At 37.4% G+C, this 19386-nt stretch overlaps 1 protein-coding gene and 1 long non-coding RNA gene across 16 annotated transcripts in view; one reads left to right on the top strand and one right to left on the bottom strand.

The window, feature by feature from the left end:
- Positions 1-14135, top strand: part of LOC140727573 (uncharacterized) — a 92857-nt gene extending 78722 nt beyond the window's left edge. Inside the window, exon 3 of the long non-coding RNA XR_012098880.1 lies at positions 13926-14135. This is a non-coding gene — a long non-coding RNA (uncharacterized lncRNA). The remainder of the gene's footprint in view (positions 1-13925) is intronic.
- The window catches only part of synj1 (synaptojanin 1), a 106396-nt gene continuing 87803 nt past the window's right edge, over positions 794-19386 (bottom strand). For 13 of the 15 annotated variants that reach the window (XM_073045068.1, XM_073045066.1, XM_073045076.1 and 10 more), the window contains 4 exons: positions 19241-19302; positions 19009-19120; positions 17773-18002; positions 794-4325 (listed from right to left, as the gene is read on the bottom strand). In XM_073045068.1, the coding sequence (XP_072901169.1) occupies positions 3450-4325; positions 17773-18002; positions 19009-19120; positions 19241-19302 (1280 nt within the window). In that variant the 3' untranslated portion in view covers positions 794-3449. Of the gene's footprint in view, positions 4326-14502; positions 14527-17772; positions 18003-19008; positions 19121-19240; positions 19303-19386 lie in introns of all 15 variants that reach the window. The other 2 variants (XM_073045081.1, XM_073045082.1) reach the window with 2 other exon arrangements.

Below are 19386 nucleotides of genomic sequence, written 5' to 3'. Positions count from 1 at the left end.
GTCAAAATGTATTTGGAAAATGGAGTTCTAATTATCCATTGACTTGTATCCCTTTGTTCCATATGCTTATAAGATGGGCTGTGTATTACTGAGTACAATCCTCCAGTACTCTGCTCTGATATCCAGTAAATCCCATTAGCTTTGAGATAAATTATATTTCACTACCTGCCATCACTGATACAAACTATTGGAGCTGGAACCAAGATTGGGAACAGTGGGGAGGGTTGGGAGAAATGGTCAGTAATGCTGACTGGTGTGAGAGTGTGCAATGTGTTTGCCCATGTTGAAATTTCTTCATATCTGTGAAGGACTGGACTGCTGATGATCATTGCAGCCTTAGTGGTCTCTACAGAGTCTGTATTCCATGCAACTGAATAGAATTTGGTGTATTTCCCAGGGCAGTAGTATCTTCTGTACATTGGCTGGACCATTTGGATACCATTTTTTAACTCCCCTTCCCATTTCCAGGCTAACCTGTTAGTCCCACTGCCAGGACAAGACCAAACACATACCTCTTCCTCTCCCATCTGTCCTTTATTCCCATCCTCACATGTTCTACCTATAGCCTTTCAACCTCTGCCTCACCCCTCCCTGTACTGTCGTCTCCCATCTATAATCTCAATCCTGTTGTTAACCCAAAATGCCGACTATCCCTTTGCCTGCACAGCTGCTGTTCCTCCAGCAATTTGCTTTTTGTTCTAGATTACTGTGCCTGAAGTCTCCTGTGTCTCCATCATTCACCATGTATGATTTTGATATATGCATCAAAATGAAAATTACCATACTACAAAAATACATTTATAGGACAAAGCTACATTTATTGAATGAAGATACATCTCAAACATTGCATGATATGTACAATTTACTGTGCACACAAGTTTCAATATTGCAGTCTTCGGGTAAAAGAATTAGACATTATCTACTGAATATAATATAACCAGTTTAAATTGTAAGTTTATTGATATGCATTGAGAGACATTCTAAAGATCAAGAGACTTATAAAAACTATAAACAGCCAAGTTACCACATTGAAACATTGCAGTTACGATTTTGTAAACACTGTTTAAGTTCTTGCAAAATACATGTTTGCTGCAGCCCTATTAGAAACCACAGAAGTCAGTGGATTACTCAACAGTTACAGATTGGGAGTTTGCACACCAGCAGTACCATACTTGCACATTGACAGTATTAAAATTCAGTATATGATTAAGAGTTATATGTGGAAGTGGTGTATTCAGTTGAAATGTAACTAGAGAATTTTTAAACAACTATTCCCCATTGTACCACAGGCAAGAACAGCAGCAACAAGCATAATATTGCTTTTTGGATATCAGTAGGACTATATAAAGCAAGGCTGCAAGGCTATGAAATTAAACTTTCAGCATCTTTAGTTACATTTTCCACTTTTCACCTGATTGAAAAGTCTATTCCATTTTCAAATTGTTCAGAATGAAGTTCAAAAATGGGAAATGAAGATAATTTTTAACATATCCAATGAATTACCTGATTATTTAATACATGCTTTAAATAGATCACATGGTTTATGGTATTTTTATTTACTACATTTGAATATAAAGAAGTGCATCCAACTGCCTATTTAGCACAATTTCATCAAAAACCTGAACATATTCTTGCATCGTGGAAAACCCAAACAAATGCATTAAAATTATCTGAACGTGGGTCAGGTTTGGGAAAAACAAAAAATAGTTATAGTTCCTGATATTATATAGAAATGAGTCTTATTCAGTAGTCCTGTTCCACCATCTGTCACAATCTTGGTTTTACTCAGATTAATAAATCCTTTGTGAAATGTATTCTTTGATAAACAAAACTACAGTCTAACTAAATCACAAGTAGGCTCAAATAAGTTACATAAATGTACATATAATGACAGAAATATATTATAAAATTAACTTTGATAGGTATTTTACAAATGTTTTAGATGGGATGGGTAGGGTATAGGCTAAGTGTGCTTGTTGATGTGTATTAAGAATGACTACTACTTTTGGATTTTGAATAAAAATTCAAGTTTTAGTAAAATATAGTTTACCTTTGAAGTAAGTTTAATCTTGGGAATGTGAAAGGACATTGCATGCAGGGTCATACAGTAAATTAAGAACGAAATATAATTTTGCAGTTGGTGTTATGAATTTTTATATGGAAATATCTGTTGATAAATATGGCTTAATTGTCAAGCAACAAACTTTACATCACAATAGTAATTTGCTATTTTTATTCTCCAGATAGTGATGGAATATAGGCAAATTGAGCTTATGGGCTTTAATATTAAGTAGTAGAATTTCAAGGTACCTGTGGCATCTGAGTCAATATAGTAAAGCATATATGCTGTTTATTTTCCTCAAATCTACCTTGCAAATAGAGCATTTCATTTCCACTAACAGTTCTCTCAGTGAACCTGTTAATTTAGCTCCTATCATTTGTTGCATCTTTGAACTTATTAGGTACCATCCAGTTTTAGTCACAAAGGCCAAAAATATAATTTATCCCATTAAAAGAATTAAATCCACTGTGATCAAAACAGAGTGCACAATATTAGTCGAATAAACTACTTGATAGATTCCATAATAACTATTAGACACAAGCTGCACAACAATTGCAACCCTTTTGTTTTAAAATATACAGTATAACTACAACCATTGCAAAGGAAACTGCCAGTTTGATTGTGTTACTCAGAGATTCTGATCCAACTTAGTGACAAATTTTGACAATTTAGTCAAAATTATATAATCGTGTTAAGAAATAAATGTTTCACTTTCACTGTGCAGCAATTGTAATAATCCTGTTCATTAGTACAAAGTATCTTTTAACCACACAACCGGGGGTGCAGCAAGATAAACAAAAGCACAAATATTTTTTTAAATCAGCAAGTATTTTACATAGTAATGTCTCCTCCTTTATGACAAAAGTAGTAAAATCTTGAGGCATTAAAATGAATGCCAAAATGAATCTGTTGTATAGGATGAAAACAATAAAACACACAGAACTATGTGACTGTTACAAATTTTAACCCTGATGCAAAGTTATCACAGGACAGATTTGAACAAGATTTCTCAGGTGGGTTTAGGATTATAAATTTTACTTTAACCAGAGTGATTCACATTGATTAAATAACTCATGAATGATATCACTTAAAGCCTTATCACTTCTCCTTGCACAAGTCATTTTAACTACATCTTAGACAAGGTCATTTCCTAAAATGCCATTCACTTTGTTATCCGGGAAATAATTTTGAACTTGGACCCTTAACAAAATATTGTAATAATCTGTCGACCATTCAAAACTATTACCAATATTTTAAAGCTAATACTGATCTTGTACAAGAGATACCAGGTGTTTAATAATATTTCAAACTCAACATATTGCACATGTAATGTCCCAATAAAGAATTCAACTTGCAAATAAATCAGCCTGCCTTATTGGAATACCTTTCATCTTTCAGTGAAGTCTTGCTTTGATAAAAAGGCAGTTGCCTCCGAATTAAATGGCAGGATTGGTATGATGGCATTTGATCTCTGAGGTATAGGAGGTGGTGCTCTTCGAGCTGGTGCAGGTATTGATGTACCAGAAGCTGTGCTACTTTTGTTCCAGTCATTGCCAAACCCGAAATCTGTACCTGGAAATAATTCTTCTGTGCTCTTTTGTGACAAACTGCTAATATTTTCATTCCATAGGTTCTGGGTATCAATTTTTTTTGTATTTGTTGATAGATTTCTTTCTTTTACACCGAAGTCATTATCCTCAAAGGTCACCCATCCACTAATTTGCATTTTGTCATTTGTAAGTTTGCTTTGAAGGGTACTGTCATCTGCAAAAGGATTTGATGAAAAGGCAGTTTTGCTAATTTCCACTGCAGAAGTCATTGTGTTAGTGGATAGAACAGGGTAACTACTGCTACTTTGCACAGACAGCTGTGACGCAACAGGTTTCTGAACAGTATTTTGAGCATCAGTCCTAAATGGATTGTAACTGACTTTTCCAGTGAAAGGATTTGTGCTGGAGGCATTTCCATCAACTGAGAAGTTGAAAGCAGGTGGAGAGACTCGGAAGTTCTCCTGTGATTTACTTCGTGGAGGAATAGGAGGTGCAAATGGCATGCAATCAGGCTGTGTTGATACAATGGGTTGGATGGATTGTTGCTGGCACAAAGTCGGAGATATAGAAGCAAATGCTGGCCGCATTCTGGTGTTTCCACTTGATAACTGGGTCGTTGTCCAAGGGTCAGCAAGCCGGTCAAGTGAAAAGTCAGCAAAAGGGTCAGCGGTGGATGTTTCTCCATTGTTAATTCCATTAATATTGGCTTTAAGCTATTAATAAAAAAAACATAATTACTTCATTCCAACCAAAATGAGAACAAGGCTAACATTTAAGTTTTTAAAAATTATGACCGCGACTGACATCTACAAGTCCCTCCCTACACTATAGCCAACAAATACATAGCAGCAAGAGTTGCTTTTCCTTCCTCTCTTTAGAAAGGGACTTCATGTGGTACTATTTCACTGCAATGTAGCCAATGTTATAAATTAATTACTGTACTTGTGACAGTAATTTTAAGTCCTTTTGATTATTTTCTGTTTGTCTACTATTCAGACCAAAACCCATCACTTCTTTTTCCTGTTTTCTTTCCTGATTTCCCTCCCTGTACCATCTGTTACCTCTGCTGGTATGCTCATCTTCCCTTATTCCAACTCTTCACTCACTTTCAGCCTTCCTAAAACTTACCCTCTGTGCTGTTTTGATGTTCCCAAAGGACCCTCTGGAACATCTGACATGCTACTTCACAGCAGCAACAGTACATGTCATCTGTTGAGGCCTTGTAAACCTTTTCATTTCTGTGCACCAATCCACCACCATGTCATTCATTACAAGGCCTCTCCACATTTGGCTTCAAGCTGTCTTCGTTAGCATCCATATGTTTAAGAATTGCATTGGTGTTTGTTCTTGATGGAATCTTGGCAAATAAGCTACAAGCTTCGTAGTTTGCCCTATTATCAGTAGTAGTACTCAGCACCAAATCACTTGATCCATCTGAATCAATAGAAGTAAATACAAATGGGCGCCTAAGTTATGAATACATTTAGCACTGGTGTTCAGAGAATAACTTCTCCTTGTTCCTCACACCTATCTAAACACCTTAGCATGTTTCTCACATTTTCACTCCTTTCCTCACTTATGAATTCACTAAGCAATTTTCATTGTTTTAATTGCATGCAAACTTGTGTCTTTTCTAAATTCACTGAAGTTCAATATAATTTCAATCCCTGCTCCAAGCATTGTTATGATATTCACGGCCATCCTCCTCGATCCTGCCATCTTTAAGAACCTGTTGTTTCTTTATGAATCATGTCAGATTCCCTTGTATCCCTCAATTCACAATCAACTTTTATGTCTGGTATATTTCAAATCACTCGGCATTTCAAAGGCGGTTGGCTCACTAATAGAGAAAGCTTGGAGACAGTGTGTGAGGGAAGATAGGCAGGTGCTAGAGAAGGGACGCACTCAGATTGACCATTTGAAATGTGTCTATTTTAACGCAAGGACTATTGTGAAAAAAGCAGTTGAGCTTCGAGCATGGATCAGTACTTGGAGTTATGATGTAGTGGCCGTTACAGAGAGTTGGATGGCTTAGGGACAGGAATGGGTACTTCAAATGCCAGGTTTTAGATGTTTCAGAAAGGACAGGGAAGGAGGCAAAAGAGGTGGAGGTGTGGCACTGTTGATCAGAGATAGTGTCACGGCTGCAGAAAAGGTGGACGTCATGGAGGGATTGTCTACGGAGTCTGTGGGTGGAGGTTAGGAACAACAAGGGGTCAATAACTTTAATCGGTTTTTTTATAGGCCGCCCAATACTGTAGTATCAGAGATATCGAGGAGCAGATAGAGAAACAGATCCTGGAAAGGTGTAATAATAAGAGTTGTTGTGATGGCAGATTTTACTTTCCCAAATATTGATTGGCATCTCCCTAGAGTAAGCAGCAAGGAGTTTAGATGGGGTGGAGTTTGTTAGGCGGGGGATATTGGTGTGGAGTTCTGCAGAGGTACGTTCCAATGAGACAGGGAAGTTGTGGTAGGGTACAAGGAACCGTGGTGTACAAAGACTGTAATAAATCCAGTCAAGAAGAAAAGCTTACAAAAGGTTCTGAGAACTAAGTAATGTTAGAGATCTAGAAGATTATAAGGTTAATAGGAAGGAGCTTAAGAAGGAAATTAGGAGACAGAAGGGGCCGTGAGAAGGCCTTGGCAGGGAGGATTAAGGAAAACCCCAAGGCATTTTACAAGTATGTGAAGAGCAAGAGGATAAGATGTGAAAGAATAGGACCTGTCAAGTGTGACAGTGGGAAAGTGTGTATGGAGAACCAAAGGAAATAGCAGAGGTACTTAATGAATACTTCAGTATTAGCTATGGAAAAGGATCTTGGTGATTCTAGTGATGACTTGCAGCGGACTGAAGAGTTTGAGCATGTAGATATTAAGAAAGAGAATGTGCTGGAGCTTTTGGAAAGCATCAAGTTGGATAAATCGCTGGGATTGGATGAGATGTACCCTAGGCTACTGTGGGAGGTGAGGAAGGAGATTTCTTAGCCTCTGGCAATGATCTTTGCATCATCAATAGGGACAGGAGAGGTTCCGGAGGATTGGAAGGTTGCGGATGTTGTTCCTTTATTCAAGAAAGGGAGTAGAGATAGCCCAGGAAATTATAGACCAGTGAGTCTTACTACAGTGGTTGGTAAGTTGGTGGAGAAGATCCTGAGAGGCAGGATTTATGAACATTTGGAGAGGTATAATATGATTAGGAATAGTCAGCATGGCTTTGTCAAGGGCAGGTCATGCCTTATGAGCCTGATTGAATTTTTTGAGGATTTGACTAAAAACACATTGAAGTAAGAGCAGTAGACGTAGTGTATATGGATTTCAGCAGGCATTTGATAAGGTACCCCATGCAAGGCTTATTGAGAAAGGGGACATTGCTTTGTGGATCCAGAACTGGCTTGCCCACAGAAGGCAAAGAGTGGTTGTAGATGGGTCATATTCTGCATGGAGGTCTGTGAACAGTGGTGTGCCTCAGGGATCTGTTCTGGGACCCTTACTCTAAATGATGTTTATAAATGACCTGGATGAAGAAGTGGAGGGATGAGTTAGTAAATTTGTTGATACACAAAGGTTGGAGGTGTTGTGGATAGTGTGGAGGGCTGTCAGAGGTTACAGTTATTGATAGGATGCAAAACTGGGCTGAGAAGTGGCAGATGGAGTTCAACCCAAAAAAGTGTGAGGTGGTTCATTCTGGTAGATCAAATATGATGGCAGAATATAGTATTAATGGTTAGACTTTTGGCAGTATGGAGGATCAGAAGGATCTTGGGGTCCGAGTCCATAGGACGCTCAAAACAGTTGCGCAGGTTGACTCTGATTAAGAAGGCATACGATGCAATGGCCTTCATCAATCGTGGAATTGAATTTAGGAGCCGAGAGGTAATGGTGCAGCTCTATAGGACCCTGGTCAGACCCCATTTGGAGTACTGTGCTCAGTTCTGGTCGCCTCACTACAGGAAGGTTGTGGAACCACAGAAAGGGTGCAGAGGAGATTTACAAGGATGTTGCCTGGATTGGGGAGCATGCTTATGAAAATGGGTTGAGTGAACTCAGCCTTTTCTCCTTGGAGCGACGGAGGATGAGAGGTGACCTGATAGAGGTGTATAAGATGATGAGAGGTATTGATCGTGTGTATGGTCAGAGGCTTTTTCCCAGGGCTGAAATGGATACAACTAGGGGACACAGGTTTAAGGTGCTGGGGAGTAGGTACAGAAGAGATGTCAGGGATTTTTTTTTCACACAGAGAGTGGTGAGTGCGTGGAATGGGCTGCTGACAATGGTGGTGGAGGTGGATACCATAGGGTCTTTTAAGAGACTTTTGGATAGGTACATGGAGCTTAGAAAAATCGAGGGCTATGGGTAAGCCTAGTAATTTGTAAGGTAGGGACATGTTCAGCACAACTTTGTGGGCTGAAGGGCCTGTATTGTGCTGTAGGTTTTCTATGTTTCAAAGTACCAAGTATCAAACCTTTATCACTCACAACACTATAATATTTCCTAAACTTCTACTTTATTTGATATATCCGTTAACTACACCTTCATGCCATAGTCTCCATTAAAACTATATTCTCATTCTCAAATAAGAAAAAATCTGCAGATTCTGGAAATCCAAGCAACATACACAAAATGCTGGAGGAACTCAGCAGGCAGTATCTATGGAAAAGAGTAAACAAGTAGACAGATTGGGTTTCTGTCCGTAACTCTTTTCCATTGATGCTGCCTGGCCTGCTGAGTTCCTCCAACATTTTGTGTGTATTGCTCTCTCATTCCAGTAGTTTCTCCAGTATAACCTGCACCTCCACTTCTAGGAAATCCAAAAGATGACAATCCAAATGTTATTGGTGAAAAAAAGATTGAGCTATTCATTATCAGAATTGTCTGCAAGCAATGAACCACTTAAAAGACCCTGCTTTCCTTTGGAAAATCTCCTTACTATACCAGAATTGTCCTGGAATACAAATAAATGCCAGCTTCTCTTCGCCACTACAAAGTAAAATTATCACTCTTTATCACTGTGACCATCCCATCATCATTTCACTCCTTTCCCTAGTCCAGAAATCAAACATTTCTGTGGCCTCAGAGATATTTCTGATCTGGTGCAGAACATGCTGAAGGAGAAGGGAAAATAGCTGGAGGTTTAGGTATGCATACTAGCATCAGAGGTAGAAAGAGAGTTGACATTTTCAGGGTGAAATTAGGGAGTTAGGCACACATTTACAAAACACCAGCTTAAGGGTTGTAATCCTAGTAATAGTCCTGTGCTTAAAGGTAGCTATAGAAGGACAGATGAAAGTATGTCAAAGGAACTGGTGCAGGAGAGAGAGGCTTTAGGGACTTGGATAAATAGGATTGTTTCTGGGGCAGATGTGTCTTGTATAAGGAGGACTGTTACATCTAAACTAATAAGAGACCAATATCAACTGCAGGGTGATTTACTCGTTCTACTTGAGGGGTTTCACTAATTTCGCAGAGGGAGGGAAACCCAATAGCAATATGGCAGTTGGAGTGAGTGACTTAAATGTAGAGGATTAATCAAACAAGTCCATTTGGCAGACTGGATAAATACAGGTTAAGTCCATTGTAGGCCTAACTGCATTATCTTCAATGGAAGAGCTTCAAGGGGAAGTTGGAAAAGCTTCAAGCATGATTAAGCATAGCAGTATTACCACAATGATAGGAAACTGTTTGAGTAAAGTACAGGGCTAGAAACTTAATGTTACACCATGCAGACGTTTTGGGCATGACAGAAGCTGATGCAATAAGAATGGGAAAATTGGCACTGAGTAAGAAGCACATCACAGCAGTATGTAGGAAGGATCAAAAATCAGGTTGGTTATCATCAACATATTTCATTAAATTCGTTGCAGCAGCATTAAAGTGAAGGAGAAATAAATAGTGCAACAGTTGAGTAATGAGGTAGTGTTCATGGCTTCATGGACTGTTCAGAAATCTTATGGTGGATGGGTGGAATGCATTCACAAAACATTAGTGAGCAGCTTTAAGTTCTTGGGTGTCAACATTTCAGGATTGATCGAGGGCTCAGCAAGTTAATGCAATCATGAAGAAGGCATGCCAGCACCTCTACTTCATTAGGAATGTCACCAAAGACTTCTGTAAATTTGCTCAGATGTGGAGAGCATTCTGATAGGCTGCGTCACAACCTGGTACGAAGCCTCTGATGCACAACATCACAAAAGGCTGCAGCCAGTTCCATTCTGGGTACAACCTTCCCCTCCACTGAGGACATCATCAAGAAGTGGTGCCTCAAGAAGGTGCCATCCATCATTAAATGCCTTCACCATTGGTGCATGCCCTCTTCACATTACTACTATTAGGGAGAAGGTACAGGAAAAAGAGGGGTGATTACTTTGATCTTATACTATAGTCCTCTCAATAATCAGTGGGAATCCGAGGAACAGCTATGCAAACAAATTCTAGAAAGGTGTAAAAAGAAGTAAGGATTATTACATTGAGATACAGTGTGGAATAGGCCATTCCGGCCCTTTGAGCCGCACCTCCCAACAACCCCCAATTTAACCCTAGCCTAATCACAGGACAATTAACCTACTAACCGGTCCATCTTCAGACTGTGGGAGGTAACAGCAGCACCTGGAGGTAACCCATGCATTCCTTGGGGAGGATGTACCGAGTCCTTGCAGATGATGCTAAAATTGAACTCTGAACACCAATACCTCGAGCTATAAATTGCGTCCTACTAACTGCTAGTCTACTGTGGTGCCCAAATATTGACTGGGATTGCCTCAGTGTATAGGTCTTAGATGGGGCAGAATATGGTAAGCATGCCCGAGACAGTTTGAGGTTTATGCAGATAGTACTATCAAAGAAATGGCTGTACTTGACCTTATCTTAGGAAATGAAACTGAGCAGGGAATGGAAGCATCATTTGGAGAACACTTTGGAAATAGTAATCACAATTCTAAGGTTCAAGGTGGTTATGGAAAGAGATGAGGTTGGTCCTCGAGTCAAAGTCCTCAATTTGGGAAGATTGATTTTTTTCAGGTTACAATTGAGAATCCGGCTAAAGTAAATTTGGAGCAAACGCTTGTGGATACAATGACATCTAACAAGTTGCACTTAATTTTTCCCCAAAAGTTCAGGGACAGCATTTCCAACAAGGGAAAGAAGAATAAATGGCAAGATTAGGGAACCTTGGATGGCAAAGGTTACTGAAGGTTTGCTCAGGAAAATAAATTAAGCATATGACATATAGGTAATTACAATCAAATGAACCCCTGAGGAATATAGAGGGTGTAAGAGAGCAATTAAAAAAGGAAATTAGGAGGGCATAAAAAGGTAATGAATATCCTTGGTAAGTAAGATTAAGAATTCCAAGACATTGTTAGTATGTCAAAGCAAAGAGACAGCAAGAGAGAGTGGTTCTTCTTTGGAATCAGAGGATAGGTGGAGCCAGGGGATTTGGGAAGAGGTCTTAAATGAATACTACTTGTCTGGAGAAGGATAGTGAGTTCAGCAAGGAGTATGCTGATTATCTGAATGCACATAATTATTAAGGTGGAAGTGTTAGATGTCATGGCATGGATAAGGGTGAATAAATCTCAAGGGCAACCAGGGAAGAGATTTCTTGGGCCCTGTTAGATATTTTTGCATCTTTAGCAATCCTTAAGTTTTTTGCTACTCGTATGTGGCTAATGCTATTCCTTTATTTAATAATGCTAGGTGAACACAGGTCAGTAAGACTTGGTTCAGTGGTAGAGAAATTATTGGAGAAAATTCTAATGGACAGGTTATACATACATTTGGAAAGGTAAGGACTACTTGGGAATAGCCAGCATAGATTTGAGAAGAGGAAATCCTGCCTCTAATTTGATTTTTTTTTTGAGGAGGTTAACAAAGGAGATTGTTGAAGGTAGGTTGGTAGATGTTGTCTATATGGAATTTAGTAAAGTAATTGATAAAGTCCCATATAGTAGGCTAGGCAAGAAGATTAATGCACAAGAGATCCAAGGGAAGCTATCTCATTAGATGTAAAATTAACTTGGTAATAGGAGGCAGAGGAAATTGGTGAAGGGATACTATTCCTGTTTGGGAGTGTGTGACAAGGGATTGGAACACTCTGTTTGTGCTGTATATGAATGACAGGTGTAAATGAAGGAGGTATGATTAACAAATTTGTGGACAACAAAAAAATTGAGTTGATAGCCTTAGGTCCAACACCACCAGGTTCAGGAATAGTCATTACCCTACAACTATCAAGCTCCTGAACTGGGTGGATAACTTCATTCACCAATAATCATGTTCTCAGTATTATTTTTATTTGCACAGTTCGTCTTTTGCTTATTGTTTCACTGTTTGTCTCTCTTTGCTTATGTATATTTTTTCATAAAATGTATTTCTTTTTGTGTGAATGCCTGTAAGAAAATGAATCTCAAGGTAGTATACTGTAACATATACGTACTTTAATAATGAATTTATTTTGAACTTGAAGAATGTTTGTGCAAGGATAGAGCAAGACATAGACAGAATTTATTCCTGACTAGTATGAAGTGATACATTTTAGGGAAATTAGATAAAGACAGGCAATTTACAGATAGATATTAAAGAATGTTGATGAACAGATATTAGAGGTTCAAGTATATATTCTTTGACAGTGGCAATATGGGAGAAATACAGTGACAAATAAGGAAAATGGCATGCTTGCCTTCAAAAGTTAGTGTTATATTTCACTCAAGTTTACACAATACTGATTAGACTACCTTAGGAGCATTATGTACCACCCAAAGGAAAGGTGGTTGTGCTGGAGAGTACAGAATGGTGCCTGATATTGGAGGACTACTTCTATGGGAAGCTAAGGAGGCTGAGGTGATTTGGTTAAAACTGTATATAAAATAAAATAACTATATATAAAATGAGAATTCTAGATTAGATTGTTGGAATCCTTCACAGTTGGGACATCAAAATCACAAGGGCATAGGATTAAGGTGAGAAGAAAGGACTTTAAAGGGCCTCTGAAGGGTGTGTTTTCCATATATAGAGTAATTGAAATGTGGAATGTACTGCCAGCGAAGCTGGTGAACCAGATACAATTACTATATGTAAGATGCACTTAGATATATGCTTAATAAGCAAGGCAGAGAAGGATACAGTCCTAATGAGGGCAATTAGGATTAATGTAGATGGGTAAAAAGGCCGAAGAGCTCATTTTTACATTGTACATCTGACGTTACCCATAAATCTCTTCTACTTTTGCAGCTACCTCTGTGCTATGAAGCACTAACCATCCATGTATATCTGTTGATCTAGATTATCTCCAAGTATACTTAAACATTTTAAATAGTCAGTTTGTTTCCTCTATAGCTATGCAATTCTATATTTGTTAACATCCTTAATTCCTACTAGCCTTCAAGCCTACTTTGCATTCTTAATATTCAAATAATAATCTTTGCCTTCGTTTATGCCTTAAATTATGAAATTCCTTTTCTAAACTGCTCTCAGCTTTTTTTTCCTTGAACATGCTTTATAAAAGCAAGCTTTTAATCACCTATTTGCACAATTTTGGAATTTGTATAGTTATCAGATAAATAAGGATGCTTTACTGCATTAAAGGTACTGCATTAACAAAAGTTGCAGTGTTACCAAATTAAGTGACAACTGAAGAGAAAGTCTCTTCCCATTCCTTACCCATGTTGTAATTTGTCTCTTGAACCGGAATATTACTGGTTAGTTTTTGTCTCATTTGGGAAAATACCAATAATACTACCATTCTCTTTCAGACCTTTTTCTCAGCATCAGAAAAAGCTGAAATTTTTATGTAATGAACTAATACCAACAGGATATTAAAATGAATTGTGCTATTTCAATTTGATTGGAATCCTTTAACATACACAGGAAAGTTGGATACTATGAACCTAAATAAGGAGAGAGCTCTAAATCCAAGAAAAAGAAAAGCAGAAAGGTAGAGGTATTGTCAACCAAGCATGTCTAGATTTTAGAAAAGCAGGACTAACGCATTATGGGAAACAAGACAAAAATTATGGAATTCAATGGGATGAATATTTCAGTAGTGACTGAAATGATGTTGATTAGAAGATACTCAGTTGAAGAACATTCATAACATTGTGTTATAATACATTTTTGAGTTAGACATAAGCTCAATCCCTAGAGGCCAATTCTGAAAAATAAAATCTTTGAACCAATATTTTACTTAATAACTTTACTCTCATTATATTAGATATGTCCCAAGCATGTTTGGTATAATTTGGAAGTATCAATTGGCAGTAGTGTAGAATTTTTTAAAAAAGCTTATGCTTGCATTTTATTTTGTTCTTTAATTTCAGAAGATACTTTGCTGCTCCAACTTGATATATCAATTGGGAGATAACGATTTTGATTGGAGAGGTGGAATAATATACATCAGCCATTAAAGGAGGCTTAAGTAAAATGTTATCCCATGGGATAAATTGAAGGTTCAAATTTCAAGTTGTATATAATTTATTTCCAAAATTTACAAATTTAGAATGCACTGTATGTAACTTTGCTTTATTGATCTGGTATTAAAAATTCAATTGTACTTTTAAACAAAGGCTTTGTTGCATTTTTAGATAAGAAACTCTGGTTAAAATGTTTATCTTTAAACATGAAATCATGCATAGTAATTGAGTTCATTTTCTCGTGGAGAGATGCTTTTGAGTATTTTCTACTGTTCCATGTAAACTAAAAGCAATGAGTTTCATAACTAAATCTAACATACATGAATTTTACAAAAAAAAAAGCATTGTAATTACTCCACAAAATAAAAAGTTCACTTCACGAGACTGGTACAATTGCTGATGTATGAGGTTTCAGAATTCATACATCAGAAATATAGTGAATAAATGATTAGACCACATAGAAAATTGTAAATTAATTCAATACCTTTCACCCTGATGGTTGTTCCTGCTTGTGAGAAAGAGACAGTATATATAAGAAAGAGGAAAACAAAGTAATTATCCACTGGACAGCTACTGCTTTAAGTCGAGTCACAGGTTCCCTTGACAATTTTTTCCAATATTTTATAGTTGCATCATACACCAAAATGAATATCTTTTGAAGATACACATTATGAACAAAGTTTAACTAAACACAAGCATAATGTGGTGTGCTTTGGTAGGGAGTTATCATCTCCCTTAGAAAAGAAGTGCAAAAGGAAAAGAGGCATTAGACATATATTCAGAAACCATTACATGGTAAGAAAACTACCAAAGGTAATAACATTACACTGCAGTTCATTCCTAGTAGGTTAAAATTGAAGAAAGCAGTTGTACTGTATTTCATGAGAATGAGCTAGACCATACTACTTAGTGTTGTCACCACATTATAGAGGCACAAGAAAAGGTATGTATGTTAATTTCAAGGATACACCAGAACTGAGTGATTACATTATCAAGAAAGATAAAACAGGGATCATCAACATAAGATGGCGGGCTAATAAATCCAATTAAAAAGGAAAAAAATCTAGGATCTCTTTAACCAGAGATTGGTTGGAATGTGATTTCTCCTCTACAAGTGACATAAATACATTTAAAGGAAAATTCAGTTTGTACTTGAGCATCCAAACACCAGATTCATCCTATTAACCCAAATGTCTTGTTTCAGTATTGGGAAGTTAAGGATAAACGATTTATTCTAATTCCACCAATGTAAATGACTACATTTTTCTATCATTTTCCTCAAGGCAACTCCAATATATCCACGGAAGCCAGTAGGCCTCTGATAATTTACCCAAGCAGTCTACATAAGAAAAATTGCAGAGGGCTTCATACTTGAGTACCTTTTAAGCTCACTGGATAGCAGTCAAATTCAGAAAGACCATTCAAATCCAACTCTTTAGTAGGATAAGATTGAGAAAACTGAGGAATCACCAGTAAAATGCAGGTTAAGAATTACTAAATTCCTATCACTAGGAAAAAATTTGAAGTAAAATATCAAACAATTGAAGACTAAAGGATATGCAATGTAAATTTATGCATAGTCATATCTAAAACTTGTTTAAAATATTGAAACAATTACAAAGCCAGAGATCTGAGATAAAAAATACAATACTGGAAATGTTCAGCAGGTTAGGCAGCATTAGTGGAGAGAGAAACAAAGTTGAATCTGGTCAATGCTCTTCTCTCCATGGACTTAATCTGATCTGAGGAGTATTTGGTTTTAACATAAGTCAGTTTCCCCTTATTGCCTCATCCCCTAACAAGTGGTCTGTCATGTAACTATTCCCTTTGAGACAGATTTGGTTTTCAAACATACAAAAAATTCTCAATTTTGCATGTGAAGTAAATTGACCATTCTAAAATATTTTGATCCATAAGATACAGGCAGAATTTCTGCTACATTCTTTATCAGTAATTTTTTTATCTGAACAAAGTTATCCTCTTTTGCAGTCTGCTCAGTTTTGCTTCCATGAATACTTGTGATGGTTACTGCATTTCGACCTCGTCTCCTTGGGTGTGTAACCTAGGTTGCCCAACACTGTCCATTTTCTCTTCCCTTTTTTTTTTAGAAATGTCAGAAAATAAGCAAAGTTTAACTTGGTTTTCTTGACAAGCGAATTAAAATAATGCCTTGTTATTCCATAGTGTAGAATATTGGTACATTAATAAGATGCATGTTACCCAATGTGTAATGAATAGTTTATCATTCTGCTCCATAGTATCAATAACAAAAGGAACTTCACAGCAACCACGAGCAAATTTTGTAAAACACAAACACACATTCTCTTTAGTTGGTCTGTCTGCCTCAGAAGTCAACACAAATTTTATCATGGTCAAGAATTTACAAACAATATTATTTAAAATCACCACTAATGTAGAATTTCCATTTGAATTGTATGGAATACAGACTAATTCTGTCAAGGCATACATTTACCTCAAGAGCTCAGAAATCAGAGCTCACGATCTCAGAATACTGTTGTGATTTAAGCAACTGAACCTGTTCTTTATTACCAAGTAATCCATTTACTTGTATGCAAAGCCAAATGCCCACTGTATGGTTGGCAGGGTTACTTCAGATGAATAGAAAACTCCACTGCCAGAAAGAAGTCTGCTCCTTCCACAATATAGTAACACCTGTTTGCTCACTTGCCCTGGAATACTTCTGTGGCTCAGCAACTGTGTTTCTGAAATATGGTACTGCTTTAGTTCTATTTTGCATCCGTCACCACACCTCATAAAATTCACTTAGTGAAACATCACCAGTTCATCCTCCCACAAGATTCCTGACCTCCCAAGGTTTAGTGACAGTCAAATATTTCATGGTACATGATAAAGGCTTCACTCTGGTGACATATTAGGAATAGTAGCTCTAAATTATTTAAATTTAGAAATGTTTAGAAATGTTTTTAAATGTTATTTAAAAAAAAAACATTAAAACTATTTCAATTACCAGAATGAAAGTGATAAACGACAGGAACTAAAGAAAATTTAGTGAATCATCCAGAGGGCTCATCAACTAGCCTTGAAGAAGCAGCCAACAATAAAAATGAGCACTGCTGCAGTCTCCTGTGTCTATTCACTTGCCAGCATTTCAACTCCGAGGCTTGGGAATTGCCAGTGGCTCTTATTCACGAGGCTTATACCTGTCTGCACTATGTTGAAGTGTTCATGCCACTTGGAACTCAGAATATGATTATAAATGGGACTTGCCAAATAAATGTACTGCCTGTGGAACATGTAAGGAAATGTTGGGTTTCCTCTATCCATGTGTCACCATCAGGTATCCTTGAAGACCTTGATCTACCCACACCCTACCATTATATGTAATGTTACTAGGGCACAATTCCTCATTTCTCAGTCCATTTATTTATTACATTGGTGCGTGGTAATCAGCCATCCAGTAATTATCACTGGTTTTGTATAGGAATCTTTTAGATGAGAAATTATGCAAACATGCTATTTCCTTCCACTTTAAAGTTGTAATCATGTACAAAGTTAAAATCAGGGTTAATAACTTTTTCTGTTAAGACCAGAATAAACTGAAATACCAGAAATACAAAATAACTGAAATGCTCTGCAGTTATTTCACAGATCTGTTCATCACTGCCTTTAATCACACAAGATGAAGAAAAACATACAAAGTTCTATGCAAAATTATTTTTGTTTATAATCACTAAATCAATGTTATTTAATCAATACCACTGTTTCCACTTACCTGCTCTGCAGTAACAGGTTCTACTGGCAGGTTTTGAGCAGATTTGCTGCGGGGTGGAGCTTGTGGTGCAAGATGATCTACATTATGAAAAGGGGGCGGTGTCTGAGAAATGGGTTTCAAACCAGCTGGTTTAAGAGGTTCTTGCAGCTTCTGGGAACTTATTGAGGAGGGTTGAGATGGAAGTGGAGTAGCAATCTTTGGCTTGAGTGGTTCTGGCAGGAGCATTGGCCCTAATTGACAAAGAATTAGTTGACATTTACTTTTCATGCATTTAAAGATTCCTCAACATCAGGCATTCCCAACCTGAGGTCCACGGACCTCTCTATTAATGGTAGGGCTCCATGGTATAAAGGTTGGGAACCCCTGCTCTACACGTACACATTGGCAGATGGAAGTTTCTTAATGACCACATTCATATTAATCAGGATCTCTGATCTGAGGATTAGAAAGAAGCGTGGCCAGTACTTTCCCAATTAATTTTACTTTAACGTTTTTCAAAATTGTACTTTATTTTTCTTAAAAGCAAAAACAAACTTCACTGAATGTTAAAGATATTATAAACACTTACAAAACCTCATAGACTTTGACATTTAAGGCGTTCCTGGAGCAATCTTCCACTAATTTTTCCTGTAACCACTCCTTCCACCAGATTGTACCATCCAGCTATACTAAGGGAAATTTAGTGGCCAATTAACCAATCCACTTGCCCTTGGAATAATTGGAGGAAATTAAGCATTTTGGAATCCCATGTAGTTACAATAACAATTTGCCATCTCCACACAGAGAACAGTACAGATCAGGGCTAAACCTGAATCACTGTAAGGCCACAGCTTTACCAGCTAAACCAAAGTACTGCCCAACCACCCCACCCCCCCACCAGCTCATGTGTACTTAATTATATTATATTTTTTAATATCATCTACCCTCTATACAGTTAAAACTTTAAATATCAATATTTTATAGGAAGGGATAGAATATAGATCCTAACCCTATAAGATGTAAGGAAAATAAATGTGAGGAATACTTTTTGGTACAACTAGTGGTCATGATCAGGCATTCACAATACATAAGGGTTGTGTAAACGAAGTGATTCAGCCATCAAATGATAATTGGGCAAACATTTAAGTGATATCAATATACAGGACTCGGGTGCTAGGGAGAAAAGCAGGGGAACTGGAACTACCAGGAGCTGGCAGAGTTTGAGTCTAGCTTTCCATAGTAGTTCTAAGTACAAACCTTTTACAGGCTCTGGTTTGCTCAGAACGTCTGAGAGTGGTAGTCCTACAGCTGGTTTGATAGGCACCTGATTTGCTGGTGCACTGATTACACCAGCACGTGGTGGTATATTCTGTAATGAAAAAGAATTGATAATGGAACCAAAAGCTTCAAGTAATTTAACTTGGCAAATTCTCTTGTCACAATACATGCACAATTCCATTTGAATATTAGACTATAATGATGAATATACCGGTCTGGAAGCTGCACCGGCTCCTGAACTAGTGACTGCATGTGGAGGTGGTTGACCACGACCTGCAGAGAAAAGGAAAAACACTGGGTAGTACAAAATGGTATTTACTTTTGTCCCTGCATTTAAAGATATTCCAGATGAGAAAG

This window comes from Hemitrygon akajei, chromosome 5, assembly GCF_048418815.1.
Source record: "Hemitrygon akajei chromosome 5, sHemAka1.3, whole genome shotgun sequence".
Taxonomy (NCBI): domain Eukaryota; kingdom Metazoa; phylum Chordata; class Chondrichthyes; order Myliobatiformes; family Dasyatidae; genus Hemitrygon; species Hemitrygon akajei.
Note: the sequence above shows the minus strand (reverse complement) of the source record. Positions and strands in the feature narration are given on the sequence as shown.